Source organism: Diplotaxodon limnothrissa, linkage group LG20 (assembly GCF_057381915.1).
Source record: "Diplotaxodon limnothrissa isolate DT_005_m linkage group LG20, D_limnothrissa_male_GT1.1, whole genome shotgun sequence".
NCBI lineage: Eukaryota > Metazoa > Chordata > Actinopteri > Cichliformes > Cichlidae > Diplotaxodon > Diplotaxodon limnothrissa.
In genome coordinates this window covers 22828977-22850109 of record NC_140615.1, presented here as the reverse complement: position 1 = coordinate 22850109, position 21133 = coordinate 22828977, and the positions used below count along the sequence as shown (strand labels likewise).

At 38.2% G+C, this 21133-nt stretch overlaps 1 protein-coding gene across 2 annotated transcripts in view; it reads left to right on the top strand.

Annotated features, from left to right (window-relative positions):
- camta1a (calmodulin binding transcription activator 1a) overlaps positions 1-21133 on the top strand; it is a 278666-nt gene that overhangs the window by 2081 nt on the left and 255452 nt on the right. For both annotated transcript variants that reach the window (XM_085344132.1, XM_085344133.1), the window contains exons 2-3: positions 1682-1783; positions 10404-10507. In XM_085344132.1, the coding sequence (XP_085200258.1) occupies positions 1682-1783; positions 10404-10507 (206 nt within the window). The remainder of the gene's footprint in view (positions 1-1681; positions 1784-10403; positions 10508-21133) is intronic.

Sequence of the window (21133 nt, the reverse complement as noted above, 5' to 3'; positions counted from 1 at the left end):
AGAGACAGAGAGTGCTTCATACCTTCATGTAAACGCTATATACTCTCATGCATACCTGGCCGTTAAAGCTTTTACATAAAGCTGTCGTGAATCATTCCACTTGAACCAAGTCTTTTTGGCTTTTCAGCAGGAATGTAAAACGTTTAAACGAACACAGCTTTTACAGTTTTTACATGACGTGTTCCTGAATGTCTGGCTGCCACTAAGAGAGCTCAACAGTGTTTCCTTAACCTTTTGTCCTTGTGGTATGCGGGCAGCGCCGATCGCTCTTAGCTGTTTGGCAGGTCTTATGATGGCCCATAACAACTGAGGGTTACATCTTGTGTTAAACCCAGGGGCCATGACCCAGCCTCACGTCGTGGTGTAATGTTTACATCCTGGGGTATTTCTCTCCAGCCTAACTGATCGTCTATCCCCTTGGGGTTATTTTTTTTCCCCCTTCACACTCATAAAAAGCTCTGTGTGTCCGTTACTTTAAGTACAAAGCCTGGAGGGCACTGAAAGGACATGCTTGATATGTCTCACACTGACACTGGTCTGGATAAAACTACAGCCAGTGGTCTTATGAATCCGCTAGAGCAGAAATTCCATATAGATATTTCAGTACTACAGCCAAATGTGAGAAATAAAACAAGGAGGTTTGTAAAGAAAAGAAAACACCATGTGAAAATGCAATCATGATATTAACCTCTGAATTGAAATCTTATGGTATTTTTCCCAGCCTACCAGAATCATGTAGCACACTTTGATTAATATAAAATCAGGTAATTGCAAATCCAATGATGAAGGGAGTGTTTACTCACACTTAAAGTTCATACAGGTGTGTTAACCTGCATAAACCCAAGACTAATCCAAACAGTCAATAAAGGTTGCTTTTTGAAATGTAGTAAATAAGGCCTGCGGTTTCTGCCCGTGTAGGAAGGGCTTTTTCTCATTTTTTTAACGCAGGCACAGTTTGAAAAGTTTCACGATCTTATCATTTCACTCAAAGTTCAGGGTGAAGCAGCAGGAAAACATCAAGTAAACACGCAGTCAGCCATTAACTTACAAAAGTGCTTGTGCAGCAATGGCATAAATATTTCTCTGCTGTTTTGTAAAGAAGGATGAATTTAACCTCCTCGTGATGCCAGACGACTTGCTCTGCCAGTTTTGTGTGGAATCAGGATATAGCTACATTTTTTCCCAGGCTTTTAATTGAATCAGTGAAGTATGGATGGGTGGGACCCACGTCCAGTCTGTGGTTGCTGAGACGTCTGCATGTAATAGACCTTTACCGACAGCTTTGCAGGGTCTCCACTGGTTGATTGTATTGATTCTTCCAGCTCACCAATGACACAATAAGAAGTGTTACTGACCCATATCAAAACAGGCCAGAGCTATACTAACCTATATCAAGGGGCATTTTCCTTGTAGAGAGAAAAAGATTGAGTTGATGGAAAGCTTCACTGTTTTAAACAACCAATAGACAAATTCAATATGTATTATTACCCTGATTATTGTTGGTGTTATTATTATTCCCATCACATTTTTCCCAACAGCTTGTGTGTTTTAAATGCATTTCAAAAAACTGTGTGTAGTTTCTGTTGATGTTGCTTGCATGGGGGAGTTTGCTTAGGTATCACAGGCTGGGAGAATGCTTCTTTTCCTCGATTTTCTCTACTTTTCTCTTTGCCTCCTGAAGGACTGAAGAAAGTTCGTAATCCGGATCGAATGTACAGATCAGCAGTGTGTTATGCTGGCCATGGTCCACCTAAGAATATCAGTGATGACACAGAGACGAACAGTAAGAGTCAGTTATTAATACTGCATTGCTGCTGCAAGAGGCCACTAGCTGGCCAATCTATTATTCATCCATCAATTCATTTATTTACTTCTTGATTTCATCCGTCCCCATGCCCCCTCCCTCTTTTATTCTTCTCCAACACAACACCACCTCCGGCTGTTCTGTTGATTGAAGTGTCTGCTTTACAGGATCACGCTGTCAATAGTTGAAGTGTTGTCGTTAACTAAGAGTGATTTCAGGTTGAGGCCAGGGGATCAGGACCTGAGCAGACCCTCAGAGAGAAAGCTTACGCTTTGATCCATCAATTATGACCCAGGACTTGCTTTTTCTTTGCTTTTCTTAAACCTGTATTTGATGGAGGGGTATCAAGTCAGGTTAACGGTATGTTGTAAAAATGCTGGAAAAATAAATAGTGTATGACCAAATATAAAAGAAATAGCATCCTATATATTTTTCCTTTATGGGTTAATATTCGTCTCTGTCTCCCTCTCATTTCATTTGCACTCGATCAGAACTCTAGATCAGACATCATAGAGGAGGTTTTTATGACTTGTAAAAGCCAGCTTCTGTAGGGATTGGTTCAGTGCGCTTACAAGTCTGTGCACAAGCGCTATTTTCTGTCATGACCAAAACAAGTCAATCAGAAATATAGGCCAAAGTGTTGACTTTATTTGTGGTGATTTTCCCTTCATTCCTCTTTAGAGAACATTGCCTGAATTTTAGCCTCTGTCTTTTTCCATTGAAAAAAACGGTCCCCTCTAAAGCAGATTGTTCCTCTGCAAAAAGGAGTGCCTTCATTGTTAATGAATACACCAGTCTCTTCACTGCTGGGAGACTCTGTTGATCTAGGCTAGAGACTGGGTAATTAAGTGTGCTCATGTATTGTCATTTCTAAATAGTAAGTCTGAAATCACCCCCAACCCCTTGTTAGACTCTTCACTCGATATGTGTCACTGGAAGAGCTTTGCTGCACCAGATCTTTTTGGTATTTTTAACAGAGAATGTTTTGAAAGATTTAATGCCAAGGGAGTGCCAGTGCAGATCTATGAAACAGTGATGCAGACTGTAACGGGAACATTTTTGATAGACTTTTGCGTTACCCTTTCATGTGTGACAACTGTGACTGACAATACGTTTTGCCAGTGTTGCTGTTTTCCCTCATGTTATTGCATGGTATTACAGTATCCTGTTCCCATGTCAGACACCCCGTTTAATGTGTTCAGCCTGGAGGGTTTTCTGCCTACCAGGACACTCTGTAGCAGAATACAAGAGCTCAAACAAGCAGGTAAACCATTGATCTGAGTAATCGTCTGAGTAATTGTGGGAGTAGTTATGATACAGAAAGAAGGGTTTTGTTTGTGTGCATGTGTAAGCTAGAGGGAAAAAACAGAAAGAGAACAAGAGCAAGAGAGAGGGAGTGAGAGTGAGAGAGAGACCTCACCTCTGCTCTCCTTGAGATGGGATTTTTATGGATGGGTGAGCGTGGTGAGGGCTGAGAACACATAAAGAGTCATTTTCAGTTTGTTGCAGGCAGTTAACCATGTGTACATGTTTGTTGAACTTTCAGTAATAGGCGCAGGCTTTTTTTTGAGCTGTTTGACTTTTTGACAGTCTTTGCTTATTATGCTACATTATAGTATACTATTAACTACACAGAGTGTGTCCAGCATATGGCCATTGAGGTAATGTAAACAGTGTAAATGTAAATAGTGAAAGCTGCAATACTGCACATGTTGCATCTTGTAGCACAACGGCATAAGAAAATGTTCCCAGTGAGATTCAGTCCTATTCAGATCTCTCGCTGGCATGCAGATGCTTTCTCCCTTTCCCAGCGGGGAAAAAAAACCTTTAGCATTTTTTACAACAGCTGTTGTGTGCATTCCCGGTCAAACAACCATCCTTGATTCTTTCACTAGACGCCGTATAATGGTCTCTTTGCTTTAGGTTTATAGTACCATAGCTGTGCTATAGCGAAGTTCACCAGTTCACTTTTTTTGCTCGTGGGCAGTTTGTAATTTCACTAGATGTAAGAGTGTTATCGAACAGGCTATGGGCCAAATGATAAAGATAATTGGTTTCCCCGTCCTACACTAAAACATAGCTATTTTAAGTCTGCGTCTACATACTCCTCTCTGTGTTCCCATCAAGAGCCATCAGGCTGTGGGGAGACCAGCCCCTGGACGATAGGCATTATTGTCGTTATTGCCAGGGAAATTTGACACTACTTAAATTGTCCTGTGTTGTTTTAAAGCTCAGCTCAGGATCTCCCACAAGTGCTTGGCTATAGACTCCCGTCTAATCAAGTGTTTGGTTCACTACTGGACAAGAGCAACCACTTTTTCTTTTAGGTACAGCCTAATCAGTGATATAGATTAAAGGTCTGCATGAATTAAATAGTGGTTTTGTAATATTTGGAAACATTTCAAGCCCGTTAAGATTAGAGATTTCAAATCAGTTTAATTAGTGAATTTAGATTTTCTGTGTGGAAATAAAAGAGAAACTTGAGAAAATCGTTTTTGTTGTTGTGTGATATATTTAAAGCTGTATCAAGTTAATTAAAGATCAGCAGTCGATTAATTTTTTTTAGAAACAAGCCATTTTAGCTGTCAGAATTGTTAAATGAATGTGGAAATCACAGCGTTTGACCAAAAATAGTTTGTGCAAGGATTTGGGGGATTAGATGGATCACAGAAATGTGTACACATCTTTAGGCTACTGAAACCAATATCCCGTTACAGTAAATGCATTGGCCATAGACTCATGCAGGTTAAGCCCACTTTTTCTCTTTCCTCTTCATTTTTTTCACATCTCACAACTAGATTAATTGGTTTTAGTTTCCAGCGTGTTATCAGTTGACCATTTCCCCCTGGCTGCATAAGTTCATCTCTGCTTCACATTTGAACACACTTTGTCTGGATTTTCATCAAGCTAACATGTTCCCCGTTTCTACCGATGGTGTGAGCTGTAGGTCCACTCTGTCACCTTCTGTATGTCTGGTCATTATATCTACTGCATGAGACATACAACACATTATACATTTCTCTACGCATTTCATGAATTTTCTTACTGTCTGTGCATGCATTAACTGCATGTGTGCTCTAGTATTTGTCTGCATGCTACAGATAGAAAGCATATATATCTTATACTTTTCTTCCTTCCTGTCTATTTTAGCAGGCCTGTGCTTTTATGTTTTCATAGCCCATGGATATCTTACCTACAAACTGAAACATAATGCAGTTAATTTTTTATATTCCTTTAGAAGCAGTTGGAAAATTAGCTGCTTTAGGAAAAAAACATCACTGCTAGTTTCAAAAGATGCAACAAATGAAAGCACCACACATTAAATGGTGTTCAGGAAGTCTTGAGAAATGTCCCTTTACTTAATAAAAAGTCATAATAAATGCACGTATTTCTTCAAGGATGTTTAAGTGATCAAGATGTGACCATCATTGCAATTTTCATGTGGAAGTCTGCATCAAGGCAAAACCTCTTTGCATATGTTGTTTTTTGTTTTCAGTACAGCACTACTAATTTGTTTTTTGAATACAGCGCTTTGTAGTGGATAAAAAAGCACATTTTTGCCTCTGTTCGCTTGACATTTTGTCACCTCAGTTGATGAAATGTGTCTGAACTTATCTCATTTGCCTAACCACACTAATTTCTAAGCTAAAGTCTTTTTTCAATTTTTGGTCCAGCCCAGTGGATGGCTGTCAAACAACATAATGATAACAGACACTGCCATAGACCTAATTCAGTTTCAGAGCACTTCTTACTGCACAGAGACGAGGGCCAAATATTTATCCACATGACTGTTTGTTCTTCTCTGATTCACCTCCCATGTGTTCTAGGTATAACTACAAAAGAACAGTTAGACTCCTCTTCACATCCATAAGCCATATTAGCCACTGAACTGTTGTGGAAAATGTTTGCATTCAAAGTTACTTTGGGTATGCACCACCAGCAGCGATTTGTTGAATGATCTATAGCCAAAACATTAGCTTGCTATTTCTCCACAATGTGGGCACAGATTAAAAAGAAAAACTGTCACTCCCAGTGCGCTCTGAGACAGAGACGGAAGAGAGAGGGTTTTGCGTTCAGGGCTCAGATATTGATTAAAGATTTGTTTTTGTCAGCCTTTCCAGTCTCATGACCCTCGCTCTCATCTCTAGGGTGGGGCTGGAGCAAGCTAGCATGACAGATACCCTTAAATTTGGCCCAAGTGTTTGCTTAGCAGCCAGGATCAGCGATAATCCAAACATCATCACAGAGATATATATATATCTTTATACCCATTCGTCAAAGGGTGATGTAAATTATACAGCAGCATGCACAGACTGCCACTGTTCAGCTCATACATGGCCTGTGGTGGCAACATGAAAGCTGCAGACCTCTAGTCTCTATATTGAAAAGCATTCCTCTCCCCGTTTAGCCTTTTGTATGTGAGCTCACTCATCAAGACCTAGAATGTAATTGGCTCCAGTGTGCCAGCTCAGCTCAGCACATCCTCTCGTGTAACAAGCTCTGGTATCAGCCTGTCTTGCACTTTAGTGTTTTACAACCAAATAGTAGTTTTCTGTAGATCCTTCTCTTGGCTAATGTACAGGCAGTCATTAAGGCTGCTGTTTAAACTCCAAAATAAATATTAAACCTTACAGGGGTTCCATGGGAAAAGCAAAGAAGTAGAGTTGTTTATAGACTTTGATCAACTTCTGGTTAAGAAAAAAGAGCTACATTTACATTCTCAAAGCCAAATTTTAGTGGGTAAGTTCCTGTTTATCCACTGATCAAATCAGGCAATTTGATTAAGAAGAGCTTGTCTATATTCTCTAAACCTGCTAGGCCCCCTCAGGGCTGTTTTTGTATCACACACAAACTACAGGATATATACAAGATATCCATTCCACATTCCGCAATGGACAGATTTTTAATTAGTAAACAATACTTTGTAGGAACGCTCACGGTTTCTCCTTTGCATCAGTGAAAATGCCCGGTGGAAGAAAGACATACTGTAGCTGAAATATTGTAAGTTCTGATAAATAGCAGGTGACAGAACAAAAAGAGTTTAGAGTTATTAGAGTGCTGTAAAAGGAAACCTCAGTAATGAAGAGTTCACTTTTGTGTGTTTAAGAGCCTTGTAAGAAATGTTTTTTAAAAGACCCCATTCAAGTTAGACAAGGACTCCCAGATTAGAGAAGGCCAAAACTGAGCATCTGAGGAAGTGCCACATCTAAAAAAACATGGTTTATTTAACAGCAAAAAGCACAGAACGCTGTTTGAAACATGACAGTAGTTAACCTGTTCGTCAAAGAAATGCAGTCATTCAAAACCCAGAGACAATAGCCCTATATATAATCTGATGTTTTGGTACTGTAAGGTCTCTGGCGTTTTTGTACCTGGTGTTAATAATAGCCTCCATAGTAAATGCCTAGTTTCTCTCCAGTTTATATTAAAATGGAAGGAAAAAAAACATTATCGCCGGTCCACTGAATGAATGATGTTAATGTCAAATATTAAATAAAAGCAGCAGAATTTCTTTGTGTTTTCTGTCTGGCTTAATTTGGACATTATGAAGATTTAGTATTAAAGTTAATAAAGCTTAACCTATATCTTTTCTCATAGATCAGTTAGTACTACTGTTAAAGGTTTAGTTGCAAATCCTTTGCTGTCAATGAATAACTGAAATCCACGATCTGTAGACATAAACAGATACTTGGCAAGTTCCCTGGAGATGCTCTGCCAGGTCTGTATTGCAGCCATACTAATTTCTTGCTTGTTTTGGGGACATTTTGCCTTCAGTCTGGTCTTCAGCAAGTGTAACACATGCTCACTTGGATTGAGGTCAGCTGACTGAATCGGCCAGTCAGAAACATTACGCTGACTGAAAAATAGTGAAAGTCAGCAGTTAAAGCCCACAGAGTGTGTCTCATTCAAATGCATTGTCCCGGGGAAACTGTTCTAAATGCACTGCATGTATGATATATTGATTTAAAATTAAATACAGAGGATTGAAAGATTTGTTAACACCAAAATAAAAATGGCGAAATGCTTTTAACATTCAGAATGTTTACATGTAGCACATTAGTAATCTAATCATTCTCCAGTTTGGTGGTAACCTGATTTCAGAGGCATCCTTGTAAGGTTAAGGGATTAGGAGAGATCCAGTTAACACCTTGTTAGTCTTGCAGGGTTTACATAGGTTGCTTTGACGCTTGGGGGGTTGTTAGCTGACAAATACAAGACTGGCATTTTCAAAGTAGAAAGCAGTTATGTTGCAGTTGTGTCACCCTTTTCATGTGCGCGGCATACTGAGCCGAGATGCTTTTTGCATAATTCAGTGGTCTCTGGCAAAGTTGTAGAACCAAAGGTGCTTTGCTCGAAAACACGTTGTGCAATGACCGGTGTGATTTTAAGGTTATGAAATGATTAAAACCAAGTGGGAGATTTTATTACATCTGTCAAGGTCCTCAATGCTGTTCTCATCCAAAATATTTCAGCCTGCTGGCAGGTTGAGCAGACATATCCTCTTACAGTAGATTTCTATCACAACTCTCTCGGTGAGGAAATCCTCGACATACTTGAGCCTGGTGTTGATGGTGTCATACGAGGGTGTGCCAGAGGGGAGCATTAACTCCCGAATAATCTGAGGAGAGACGGACTCTTCGTATGTACGGATGTGAGCTTTAAACAGCAAATCTTTTAGGAAGGGCGATGGTTAAGACTTTCTACTGACCTGTGAGGTATCAGAGTGTGGATTTAATGTGTTTTTTTTAAATCTGTTTCTTGCTCACATTTGAAGTTGTTGCTCCGAGAACGAGTATCCACATAAAACAGCTTCTTTTCATCTTTTGTCTCTGCCTCTGATCATTCACTTGCAGCATGTTATCTAGTTTTGACAGTGAAACTACTCTGGTGGTACCTAGGAGCAGATGCTGTGTGCGATTCTTAATTGGGTGAAAAAAATCATTACAAATACCTGTGAAGCTCACATAAAACAGGGTCTACATGAGGCTACATGTAAAATAATAGGTACAGACGGATATAGCGGATACCACAGATATGCTTGCATTCCTTTGGGAGTGATGACGTTCCACATTATGGATTATGGTATTCTTGGGATCCATCTCTATGGATCAGCTGAGTTGAATTTTCTCTTTGGATGTTTCTGGGCAGTTGCACTGCACTCTTGCAGAGATATACAGCAAGCAGGCTGCAGACACTTTTGGTATAGTCTCATAATGAAGTGCACTACTGGATTATTTGTATTGGCTTTATAGTGGTGTTTTGCTTTGGTTGAACTTTTTCTCTATTTGTCTGATATCAGCTACCCCAGGGATCCATAGTCAGCACTCATATTCAGGCTTTTTTTTCCAGTCTCCCCCTTTACTTGCCCATTACGCCTAACCTACAGTTATATAAATGTGAAAGAATGCAGCTCAGTCTGTGATGTTTGCTTCTTGTTCTTCTATATTTTCAGACTATATTGCATTACGGATAAATGCTGTATTTTGCATTACATTTAGTGAATGTATTTACATTTAATTTGAACTCATAAGCACTGAATAACAGATTTATTTGCACATGCTGGGACATTACCTGGATTAAACAGCTCAACATCCAAGATTTACAGTGTAACAGACTTTAAATCCATTAGAAAAAAAGAGAGAAGAAGCTTAAAGTCTATATGAATAGAGGACAGGAATAATGCAAACTTTACTGGCAGCTACAGATACTAGACACTTCTTATTTTGCCCTTTCTTGATTGTAGACTATTCTCTCAGCCTTATACAAATCCCCATCCACACAAATGAACTGTTCCCTTTTCCCACATAGACTGTTCCGATTTTGTTCCATCTAATTGTATATTATTGTTACTGATACAAATGGATACACTGACAATTTCTCCTGTTTTTGTTTAAACTTGTTATCACTTGTAATATCCGTGCTTAGAATATTCTTATTTTTATGTAATTTACAAATTCTAACATATAGCTGTTTATATTAGATTTCTTTATGATATTGTTAATTTAATCTGTTTTGTTTTTTTCGCTCCCTAAGCAAATATAATTTGTCCACGCTTAAGTTATCTGCATATTTAAGCAAGAAAACAGCGATGGAATGAAATGAACATTTGAATGCATCCATGCAAAAGGGTCTACTGTTTCCTAATTCTTGTGAACTGATTGTGAAAAGTAAATTGAACAACATACATTATGATGTAAGCATTGGGCCTGGTAATTGTAATTATTTCCCTGAGTAATATATCACATTATTTGTGCAGCACACAGATTCCCAAATCCCCATACACTATGAAATCACTCAAGGGTGTTTATTGTGTTTAAATAATGAATAGATACAGCCTTTACAAGTTGACACTGAAAAATTTCTGGTGAGCTCCCCCGATAGAATGCATTTCACAGTAAAATAATTTAGTCGACCACAAAATAAAATGTATGCAATACTCTATCCTTAGATTAATTTCCTAATTCAGTTGGGGATAGTTGTTTTACTGTCAGCGTTTTGCTGCTGAGAGACTTGCAGACTGATAAAGAGGGATATGAGCAAGTCAATAAGGTAGGCGAGCTTGTGCTAAATATTCTTTTTTATCATGCTCTTTTTGTAGATGAACATGGACATTTGAAAATATACCTGCCCAAGAAGCTGCTTGAATGTCTACCAAAATGCACGTCGCTGCCAAAGGAGAGACACCGGTGGAACACTAATGAGGTACGGACAGCATTGCTAATCATACCTCTTTCCACTAAATCCATCTCTCTTCAAAGATAGCCGTACATAAGACACTGTTCTCTCGGGCCCTTTTCAGACATATAAATCATATGAAATCTCTCTGAAATAACAACTGCTACCTGTGATGTTCACTTTTACACCAAAATACACTGAACAATGCTGGTATACGTTACATGCTTAAATATGACATATGAAGACAGTGAAAGTGTGATTTTTAAATGTACCTATTAGGGTTTATTTCTAGCTCTTGTGCTCCCACTTCACATTACACCTGTTTCAGCATGTATCATTACTTTGCAAGAATTTGTATTTGCATTAATAACTATATTTGAAATTTAAAGTCCATCTTCATCTTATATTGACACACAGTTTCCTGTGATATTTTTTTAGATGTACTATTGCCAACAAAGATAATTCACTGGTTTCTGTTGCAGCACGTTGTGCAGTGGATTTTCTTTTTATTTAACCTCACTTTTAAACTGAAACATGTCTCCGAGCCTGTAATTTGTGTTTACTAGAGATTTGGCAGCGCTCGTCGTGCATGAAAACCCTGTTTGTTAATGTCACTTGTAAGTTTTATTCACAAAACTTCACCCAGCGAGTTCAGCAAGCAGCGAACACGTAAATAGTGTTTTGCACTGGCAGAATGAAAGTGTTTCATGTTTGCATCACATTAGGTAAGGATGACATACCACATTGTACTTTTTTCCCATATAAATGTTTTGCTTTTTAAGATGTTAGAGATGGCCTTTGTTTTCCTTATCCTTTACCAAGAGATCAGACAGTTTTTGGTCATCATTTATTTATGGTGCTAGACATTAAAAAAAATATCATTTATACAGGAATTTGAAGTCTCTCTGGAAAGTAATCAGTGTTTACCACAAGACTTTTTTTCCAGATCCAGACCCATGTAGACACATCCCAAATTAAAAAAATAAAGCATGCTAAAATGTTGAAAACAATAATAAATGTAATTTTCAGCAATCTTTATGATCCATTATCCACAGCGTAATTGATTTGCTCTATGGCAGTATTTTAGAGCGCAGACCAACATCTACACAAGTCCCTAGCAGGGACTCGTGTTGCTTCATTTGTCAGCCTGCTTTCTTTCTCAGGGGATACGTTGATGAATTTATCGCTTTCATTTTCACTATTGATACATGAAAAACTTTCTTCTTTACAGAGAATAACTGGTAGCAATTAGATTTAAATACACTCCATGACAAATCTTAAAACCAATATGCAAAAATCAACCATCCATGCTCTTGATTAACAAATTGTGACCACATAAATACAGTCATCTGCAATGATGAAAGTTAATTGACTGAAAAACAACCAGATGATAAGGTACCAGACAGGCCCGTTTCTTAGAAAAAGGATATTCAAAAAGACAATCTGTCAGTAACATACAATTAAATATTATTTCACAGTGACTTTGTGTAGTCAGTCTTTTCAGAAAACACTTATGAGGGTATTAAGATATCTTACGGCGCTGATTAATACAGTAAGACCAAAGCATCTATCCTTGTACTCATCACTTCCATACTCGTGACTTTTCTTACACCTCTCTTCCAGTCTTCATTAAGTTCTCTATCATATCTTTCTCAATAGCCCAGCTGTAGTTATAAAAAACGTACAATGTGTGTGTGTTTCTAATTGGCTGGTGTTGTAACTTGTTTGCCCTGTTTGACCTGCATTGTGCTGTAAGCATTCTAAATTAATTAACATGGCTTTGAAATTGATCTCAAAGTGTAAGTCTAAGCATTTGCTCATGAACGCTGTTGGCCACAATTGTTAGCATGTCTTGTCATTTATTACCAAATTAAATCATAACAGACATATTTGAGAGAAAAAGGACCATGTTGTGTTACTGGCCTGCATATTCCTCCGTGGATTCTTGGCAGGATGATAGAAAATTGTGGGGGGGAAAAAGAAATTAGCAAAAAAAGATGGTTCTCTTGGTGTTATGGTATGCATGCCAATAGTGTTTTCCAGGGCTGAAAAGAGCAAGGCAACCTTTCCTTAAATCAAGGACATTTCTTTATTGTGCAGACCATGCAAATCACAGTGTTTGGGCCTCACTGGTGGCAGACAGGCAGGAAGGGAGGGATCAGAGAGGCTCTTGTCGGTGCAATTGTGTGACTCTTAGTGAAAGTGACACCTCATCAATTCTGTGCATATTTTTGGCACCGGCTCAGCATGCTTAATGCACTAATTTCCCACATTTTATGTTTAAGGAATATGAGCAGTTTGGTAGCTTGGCTTCTAATGTTCATTTGAGCCATTATTGTGCAACGTACCCCACAGTTATTTTTCTTTCATAGCGCTCTTTAGGCTGGAAGGTTTGGCCTCTTGTGGGAAAACTACAGCTATAGTGGGTTATAGCTATAGCCCACTATAGCTGTAGTTTAACATGGATGGATAACTTGGATGTGTATGTCATTTTTAAGCAAAAAACCTTCTTGTTCCTTGACTTTTAGGGTTCTTGTTTTATGCTATAATTACATGGATAAGTTTAGATAGTTGAAAATGGACAAAACAAGATATTTAAATTCATTTAAATGCACTAATAAATAAACATCCTAGTTTTGGGATTTTAGTCTGTTGTTAGGTGTTTATGAGTATATATTATAATTATAATATAATATATATAATGCTTAAATCAAGTTTTGTGGTATAATTTAAATGTTATTATTGTGAAACTATGGGTGTTCCCATGATATGGGATATGATATAATGCTGTAGGTGCTTTAGGTGTAAATGCTACAAATAGGTCATTTTGACCCATTGATGTTCGGTTCTTTGACAACATGGTGATGTTATAATATCTGATATAGATAAGAACCTGCAGGGAACTTAGCTGCACCTGTGTGCCAATTTCAGTTGTTCAGCTCCTGATTGTTTCGAGTTTGCAAACAAACGATTAGAGATTTTTATGTAAGCTAATAAAATGTGTGCAAAGATTCATCTGTTTCCAGATTTTTAGGGTTTTTGTTGTTTTATCATAGAATTACATGGACAACTTTGGATTGTTTTGTCCACTGTCTAAATAATGAGATTAAAGAAATGTGGATTTTTTGTTCTGCTTTTATAACAACACAGAACATTAATTTGATATAAATCATGTAATTTGCTATTAAATCACATCAGCTGTAATTTGCATAACATAATTTATTTAGCATTTTGCAGTACATTAATCGTGTCTCTTATTTATGCACATCCAAACATCTGGTGAACCTCTGATTTTGATTTATTTCCATTCCTAACATGTCTTAATAACTACTTATAAGTTGCACCTAACATAAAAAGGAATTTTTATAAAGAAATTGGTTGCTTATCCTTCTTGCAGCCCACATCTCATTAGAGTCATATGTTTTACTGTTGTTTAAGTCTAGGATTGTTCTGTTTCACTCTGTTTTAGAAGCTCACTTCACACATCTCTTTTTTTTTTTTTTTGTGAAAGTGAATGAGGATACAACTTGCTGGTTGAAAACTTTAATCTGAAAAGAGAATGAGTCGGGGCTGTGGTGTTGCCAGTGAGGTGAAGTGAAGCTAATGTAGAACTATTCATTTCTATCATTCTCATGATTCCCTTGTGTATTTTCATGAGAAGAAGGTGTGCAGGAATTCATTTCAAGCATTTACTGGAAAATTAGGTAAACCAATCGAATCAAAATTCAAGGCAGAGGATGGAAGTTTAGAAGGTTGAATGGTACCCTTGTCAGTAAATCACGAGTAGCGTGCAAGGTACAGATATGCTATCAGCCTTTAAATTATCAATGGGAAAGAAGTACCTGGCTGCTCAAGAGAAAAACATGTTTTTACTGAAAGAAATGGAAAAGGAGGTTGTGATTGAAGTAACACTTTCTTGTGTTGCAATAATCAGTGACATTTCTGTGATTTCTCATCTGTCAAAAATGATTCAAGATCTTAGCACACTTTATAGTGAGCAAGTTGCAAAAGAAAACAGAAAGACTCCCAATGAGTCTATACTTACTTTATTTGAGCAACTGCTTTTTGAGGCTCTCGGGTTAGACAGAGGAGCGAATCTTCATAGAATTCATCTCAGGTCTACAGCCAGCTGCTATTGTCTGGTTTGCTGCTCTGGCACAATGACCCCTATTTTGCTAGACATTTCTGTTGAGATTAGAATCTTTTTAAAGAAGGACATCTTCCACAGGAAGGGCTTTAGGCTTATATCCTTTTCAAGATCAAACAGAGTGAGCCTGATGTTTGGTTATGCCGGCATGGAGGTTTCAGTACTTGAGTTGTGTTGGAGAATTGCTATTTTACCAGGGCTATTTCCCAGATGGACTTTTTGGGGTTTTTTTTAGGTTCACTTTAGACTTCTGAATCAGGCTGTATATCATTATAGGATTCAAAGCAAGTGTCCATTGGGGAGCTACCAGTAAAAGAAAGGAGCTGATTTTATTTAGGATTGACTTTTCTGCTATACTGTTGGACTTTTTGGTCTAAATGGCAACATTTATGATGTGCTATTGGAGTCTTAAAGACAAGAGTGAGTAATATTTTCTACACCAAAACACGTTGGATTAGATCTCTCAGTGTTAGCCTCCTTGGAGAGATTCTGACTTTTAATAAGTAGTTCAAGTGTGACATTATGAAGCATTGATAAACAGAATAAATTTGACAATTGTAGAGAGAGTGACTATATTCCTTGTCACTCCACGTTGAAAAGACGAGGCAGAGGAGTACGGCATGAAGACTTGGTTGAGGGAGGACACTGGGCCTAAGCTGGTGTGACACCCTTAGCCTTTAATGAACGGCACAACGCTCTGAGTACTATGAGCTTCCTTTCAGCTTAGAGGGGACTGCTTCTGAACTGGTGCTGAACCAAAACAGACAAGAGAGCATCAGCTCAGGCCTCCACCGGCCTGCTACACATTTAATGCCCCTGTCGTCAGGAATAATCCTCTCTGCCTCACGCCGCTGCCAGCAGCAACGCAGCGTGGTGCCTACATGCAATATGCCACCGCTCAGGACAGAGCAGGAGAACCAGTAGAAACACTTAGTGGACTCACCGGGCAGCGGGCGTAGCAAGCAGGGAAACAGTGATCACAAACCACAATAAATGAAATTAACTGCGATATCAGATACACTGTCAGTAACACTATAAGATAGGTACAATAATGACAAGCACAATTGGATGCAGTGTGGTGTAATCACTCACTCCTTATCTCCGACTAAAACATAATTTCTGTTAACCCACTCCCTGCCACTGTGGTATCTTGGAACCTGCTGTTTTGATTTTACACAACAATGCCCTTGCTTGAATACAATTACAGAGGGGAAATGAATCATTCTTTATGAATTCATTTGTTCTTTGAGAACTGTAATGATTCTTTTTCAGTGCTTTTTAAAAATATTTTCATTTAAAATATGAAAGGATAGCACAGCGATAGCTCTAAATCTCACAGATGCATTATTGTTATCTTTTCCAGCGAAAGGGTCATTTTAGCTTTTAAAACCCTCCATAATTTCATGCTTGTTTCCCTAGTCGGTTGGAAATAAATACCACAACCACCCAGCTTTGTGGCTTTCTCACTCCAACGTTATGCCCTAAAACGAAATTAATTTCAGGAAGTTTAGTTTGTGTGGGCTGGTGTCAGGTTCATGACCAAAACCAAAGTTTTGGCTTCACTTGCTGTGCTATGTGCAGGCGTGTCAACTTTTTGCAGTTTTTGCGTGCATTTATTGTTCAGTCTTACCACACTCACATCAACAAATGGTCAAAAAAAATGAATGTTGCTCATGCATTTTTATTAATGTAAGTCCTTTGGGCCACCTTCTTCTCTGACTGTGCTGTGTTCCAGCATGCAGCAGGGTTTCCTCCAGGAAATTGGTTAGCGCAGGTGGTAAGTGCTGTCCCCATCTAATCGCACCCGTAGGTGATGCAAGTCCAGCTGGTCAATAAAAACTTTAAACTAAGCAGCAAAGTGCTGTGCAGATTATTTATTACAAAGGAAATGTATGGTGCTGAGCTGAATCAAACAGCTCTTGAAGCGACTTGTTCTGTTATTAGTGTAGTTACTAGATGACAGCTGAAAACATTGTTTGCTTGATTTCCCTGCGTTTTTAATAAGAATGATTTAACGTTTTGTAAGAATAGATCAGTTTCTCCTGACATTAGTGAAGGCACTCTTTATTTTAGATGATATGAGATGCTTGATTTAACAAAAACACTACAGGGAAAAACACCATGTGTCTAACATTATTTTGTAGACATATTAAGCAGACAGACCTGAAGTTATAACTACTGTTTTCAATACTAGCTCAGCCAAACAAAACAAAATAAATTGAGATTTTACTACAAGCCTCAGATTTGAACTTAAAAAAACATGTTAAAAGGCTTGAGCATCCCTTTCAGAATATCCCAGCCTCTTTGAACGCTGTGTGAATGAAAGCTTTCTGTTATGAAATAGACTTATTTGTATTAGAGTGATCTGGTTAAGAGTTATTTCATTCTTCATTCCTGGTTCTGATACATTTCAACCATTACACAGACCTGACCTCGGCCGTCAGTGTTTTCTATGGCCGCTCACCTAATAGAACACAAGGTTACGCTTGATTAAATGTTTATTTTTATTTGAGCTCCTTGCCATGCAAGGCTTTCTCTGTGGAGAGTAATTAAAATGACTCCCACCAATTGCAAATGTTTACAGAAATGTTCATTAGCTTCTCTGGGGCAATCAGTGAAAATTAAAGGTCATGCTTTTCCATCTATCTGTTTGTTTGTTGTTGCCTTTCTTATCTTTGATTCTACTTTCTGGGTTAGATCCAATGTTATGTTTTGTTTTTTTTTCCCAGTGAGAGGTACCGATAACATGTCAGCGTGTCTAGGTGAGAATCTTTTTAAAGTAAGGTTCAGGTTTTATTTATATCAGCTCGTCATTGAACTACTCAGTTGAGGTTTAGATGGCAAAATGCCTCTGCAGTTTATTCCGGCTGCTCGGGGAGCACATTTATTTAGCCACTGTGCTGCAGTGTGTCAACTTTTCACTTTTCTTTTCAAAGGGTTTTTAATGGGAACACCCAGGATAATTTATGTCTGTGTGTGGCGTGGAATGATCCTATACTTTCATCTGCTGTAGTTTCCACTCAATTACAGTTTACTAAATAATATATTTTGCTGTGCTTTTTTCATCACATTTGGCTTGCGAAGTAGACGACAGGAAGATAAGGAACTGGTGGAGTTTCTTTGGATGGCTGACTTCATAGTAACTTCCTGTGAGCTTGATAGCTTTACTGATTGCTAGTGTTGTAGCGTACTGTGAAGTGTCAATTGCGAGGCCACGATGTAGTGAGGCTGTTGTAATAGGAACCCACCAGTCAGGTCATCCAGGGGGTCCTGTATGCTACAGGAACCCTTTGCTTTTTCCTCTGGATGTGCACATCAAGGCAGGGGTCCTCAGTATCCTCTGAAGACAGGGGTATCCACTCAAAATTGCATGACCTCTATTGTAGCAGATACAGGTCACTCCACCTCCTGTGGGAAGCCTCTAAATTGAACCCAGCTTGTGTCTTCGATTTCTTTCTATTTCTCTCTTCCTCTGGTTTCCCTCCTTTACTCTTATCTTCTGTCTCTTTCCCTTTTCCCTCATGTGTTCACTGAGCTGCAAAGCTATTCAGGCATAGACAGAAAGATTTCTACCTTTCTCTCCGAATTGCTTGGTCAGGATTTTTCTGTGCAGAATCGTTTTGTAATGGAGTTTAACTTTATTTACTAGATAAAGGAAAATGAGTTCTGCATTTGATGTGCACATCTATGCTTCAATAAACTGTTATATTGTTCTATATACAGTAGATGTTCACCTACCTACCTGGCAGCCATGACTGGAATTGCATTGTATTATTATATTCAATATCATGATATTTTCTGTAATCTAAACATTTATTCTTGGAACTTTTTGGGTGTATGTTTTTGTTACTGAATCTGAATAATAAGCATAACTGAATAATACATTTTTCCACCGTGGCCGCAGGGTTATTGAACATGTCTATGCTCATCAGCAGATAAGGAGGTTGCCCATACTGTGAATGATTGGGAAGGTGATTCAGTGGAGTCTAAAAAGTTTTATTTACATAGACTGTAGGCAAGTATCTTGTCTTTTCTTTAGAATTTAGAAGCTGTAACCAATTAAAGGAACAATGTTTCGTTACATTTCTCAGATATATATTCAGAAAAAAGATATTGTATGAAAACAACATAATTTCCCTGATTTCAAATATCTCCAGCACCAATTAACTGACATGAAATTAACAACAAGCAGCTGCTTGCTATTTAAATTGGGGAGAAATAACAGGGATTTGGCCAAAATGGAAACAAAAAGAAAACCTAGACTCAAGTGGAGCTTGAAGAAAACGCTGCTGCTCACAAAGCGAGTACATCAGAGAAAACAAGTAATGAAAGGGACATTTGGTAACACATTGACAAGAGTAGATAAATAAGATGTATGGAAGGAGACGGCAAACAAAATTAATGCCAGCTTTACTCTTACCATTGGTACTCTGTGGAATACAAAAAATGTGGTTTAACATCCTTTGAGAAGTGTGTCAGGAGATTGCTGCATACAAGAAGGCTGCTGCTGCTAGTGTACGCTATGAAATGACTGTGTTTTGAATAATGCATAGTGCTTCAGATAAAGTATTGTTCATGACCAGTGCAATATTGTTCAGTGTGTGTACTTGATGCTTTGGGACCACCGCCTGAACAATTAAGTACAATACATGCTGACATTAGAGTCTAAGAAAACAAGACCAAGACACGGTTTGATCTTTTTTGTATCGCAGGTTATAGAGAATAAGGTTTTCTACTTCAGCCTCAGACTATAAGACAATAACAATATGAGCAACTGAACAATAGACCAAACAACTCTTTTTTTTCTGGACTTTGGCCGCTTTTTCATTCATTCATTTGTTTCATTTTTAGTCCAGTCCTCGTACCTAACCATGACAATAAGGTGGCAGTGGTGGTACATTTAAATAAGATACAACTGAAAACTGTACTTACCCAGACTGGCTGACTGGTTATTCAAGTAAAAGCTTCTCCACGAATTCATGCTCTCATAAAAACTAATGAGAGACATGCATATGTTTTCACATTCATTTCAGAATAATAGATGATTTTCACTCCCCTACTGTCTCTTTTCAAGTCGTATTTTTTTCTGTACTTACAAGCAACCTGATTAGTCAAACATCTCTTTACACATAGTGCTGCCAGAGCAGAAAGAAGCAGCCTTGCTCCAAAAGAGGCTCTTACTGTGATTAAAGTGGCACCTATAATTCTAGCATGTGTATGTAAACACTGACATCACACATTTAAGTTTGCTGAGATGTGTAAATCTACTCTGTATCAAACACACATTGTGCTCCCCGTGTGGATTGCTAGATCTACCATATGTTCTAACTGTGCATACTGTAAGTACAAGTGCGGATGATCATTCAAGTAAAGTTTGCTTTATTTAAACTAGGCCACACTTAGAATACTTTCTGTTTTGACACCACACAACCTAGTTTTTCTAGAGCTTTTAACATTTGATGTATAGTTCTGTGCAAAAGTCTTAAATCATCACTCATTTCTTTGTATTTCTTCCAAGAAGCAGCACTTTGTTGTAATTTTTCAAGTAGTCTTGAGCAATCTTTTGAAGTTGTTTTCTTTGGACATTGGCTGCTTTTTCATCCATTCATTTGTTTCATTTTCAGTCCAGTCCTCAAACCTAACCATTTCCAGAAGAATCCTTTAAAAAAAATTAACACTTAACACTGACGTATGAATTATTCAAGCATAATAATGGCACCATACTAAAGGAATGAGCCAGTGTTGTGTCTACACAGGCAAGCTGAATTTGTTGAATTAAAAAAAAGCCCATGCAAGCACAGTTTGGCAGGCATAAAATAGTATTTTTGCCCCAATAAGGTGATTCCCAAAGAGCTATTAGCTGAAAACTTGACATGTCTTGGCATAGTGTATACTGTATTCTTAAAAAAAAAACTGAGAAAGCTTACACTTCAGTTGATATACTGTTCGCTCGTCAGAAATGGTCTCAGTGGAAGGGTTTCTGTCAAGAAGCCTTTCTTAAGGAAGGGAAACTAGGAGAAAAGGCTGAGGTGTCAAATTACACAAGAACTGGCCTTAAAATCAGTGGTAGAAGGTCATATCATATTGTTGCCAGGTGTACTGAAGAGGCTAGGAGAGAGGTCCAACAGTGAGTGTCTATAGCCGTCTGTAAAACATGGTGGAGGCTCTGTCATGGTTTGTGTCTGTACTTCCAACAGCAGTGTAATCTTGTGAGAATTGATGGGATTGGGAGTGCAGAAAAGTCAGATTTCGAACCATAATACAATACCATCTGATTGGCAACAGCTTAATTTTTCAGCATGACAATGGTCCCAAACACACTCTTGAAACCGTACCAGGGTAGAAAAGCACACAGTGGAATATATCAGTCATGGCTTTGCCTCCCCCCAACAGCAGTGTGAGATCATCTTGACAGAGAATGGAACAAAAGGCAGTCAACATCCAAAGAAGAGCTTTCAATATTCTTCAAGAAGCCTGGAGAACTATTCCTTAAGACTACTTGAAGA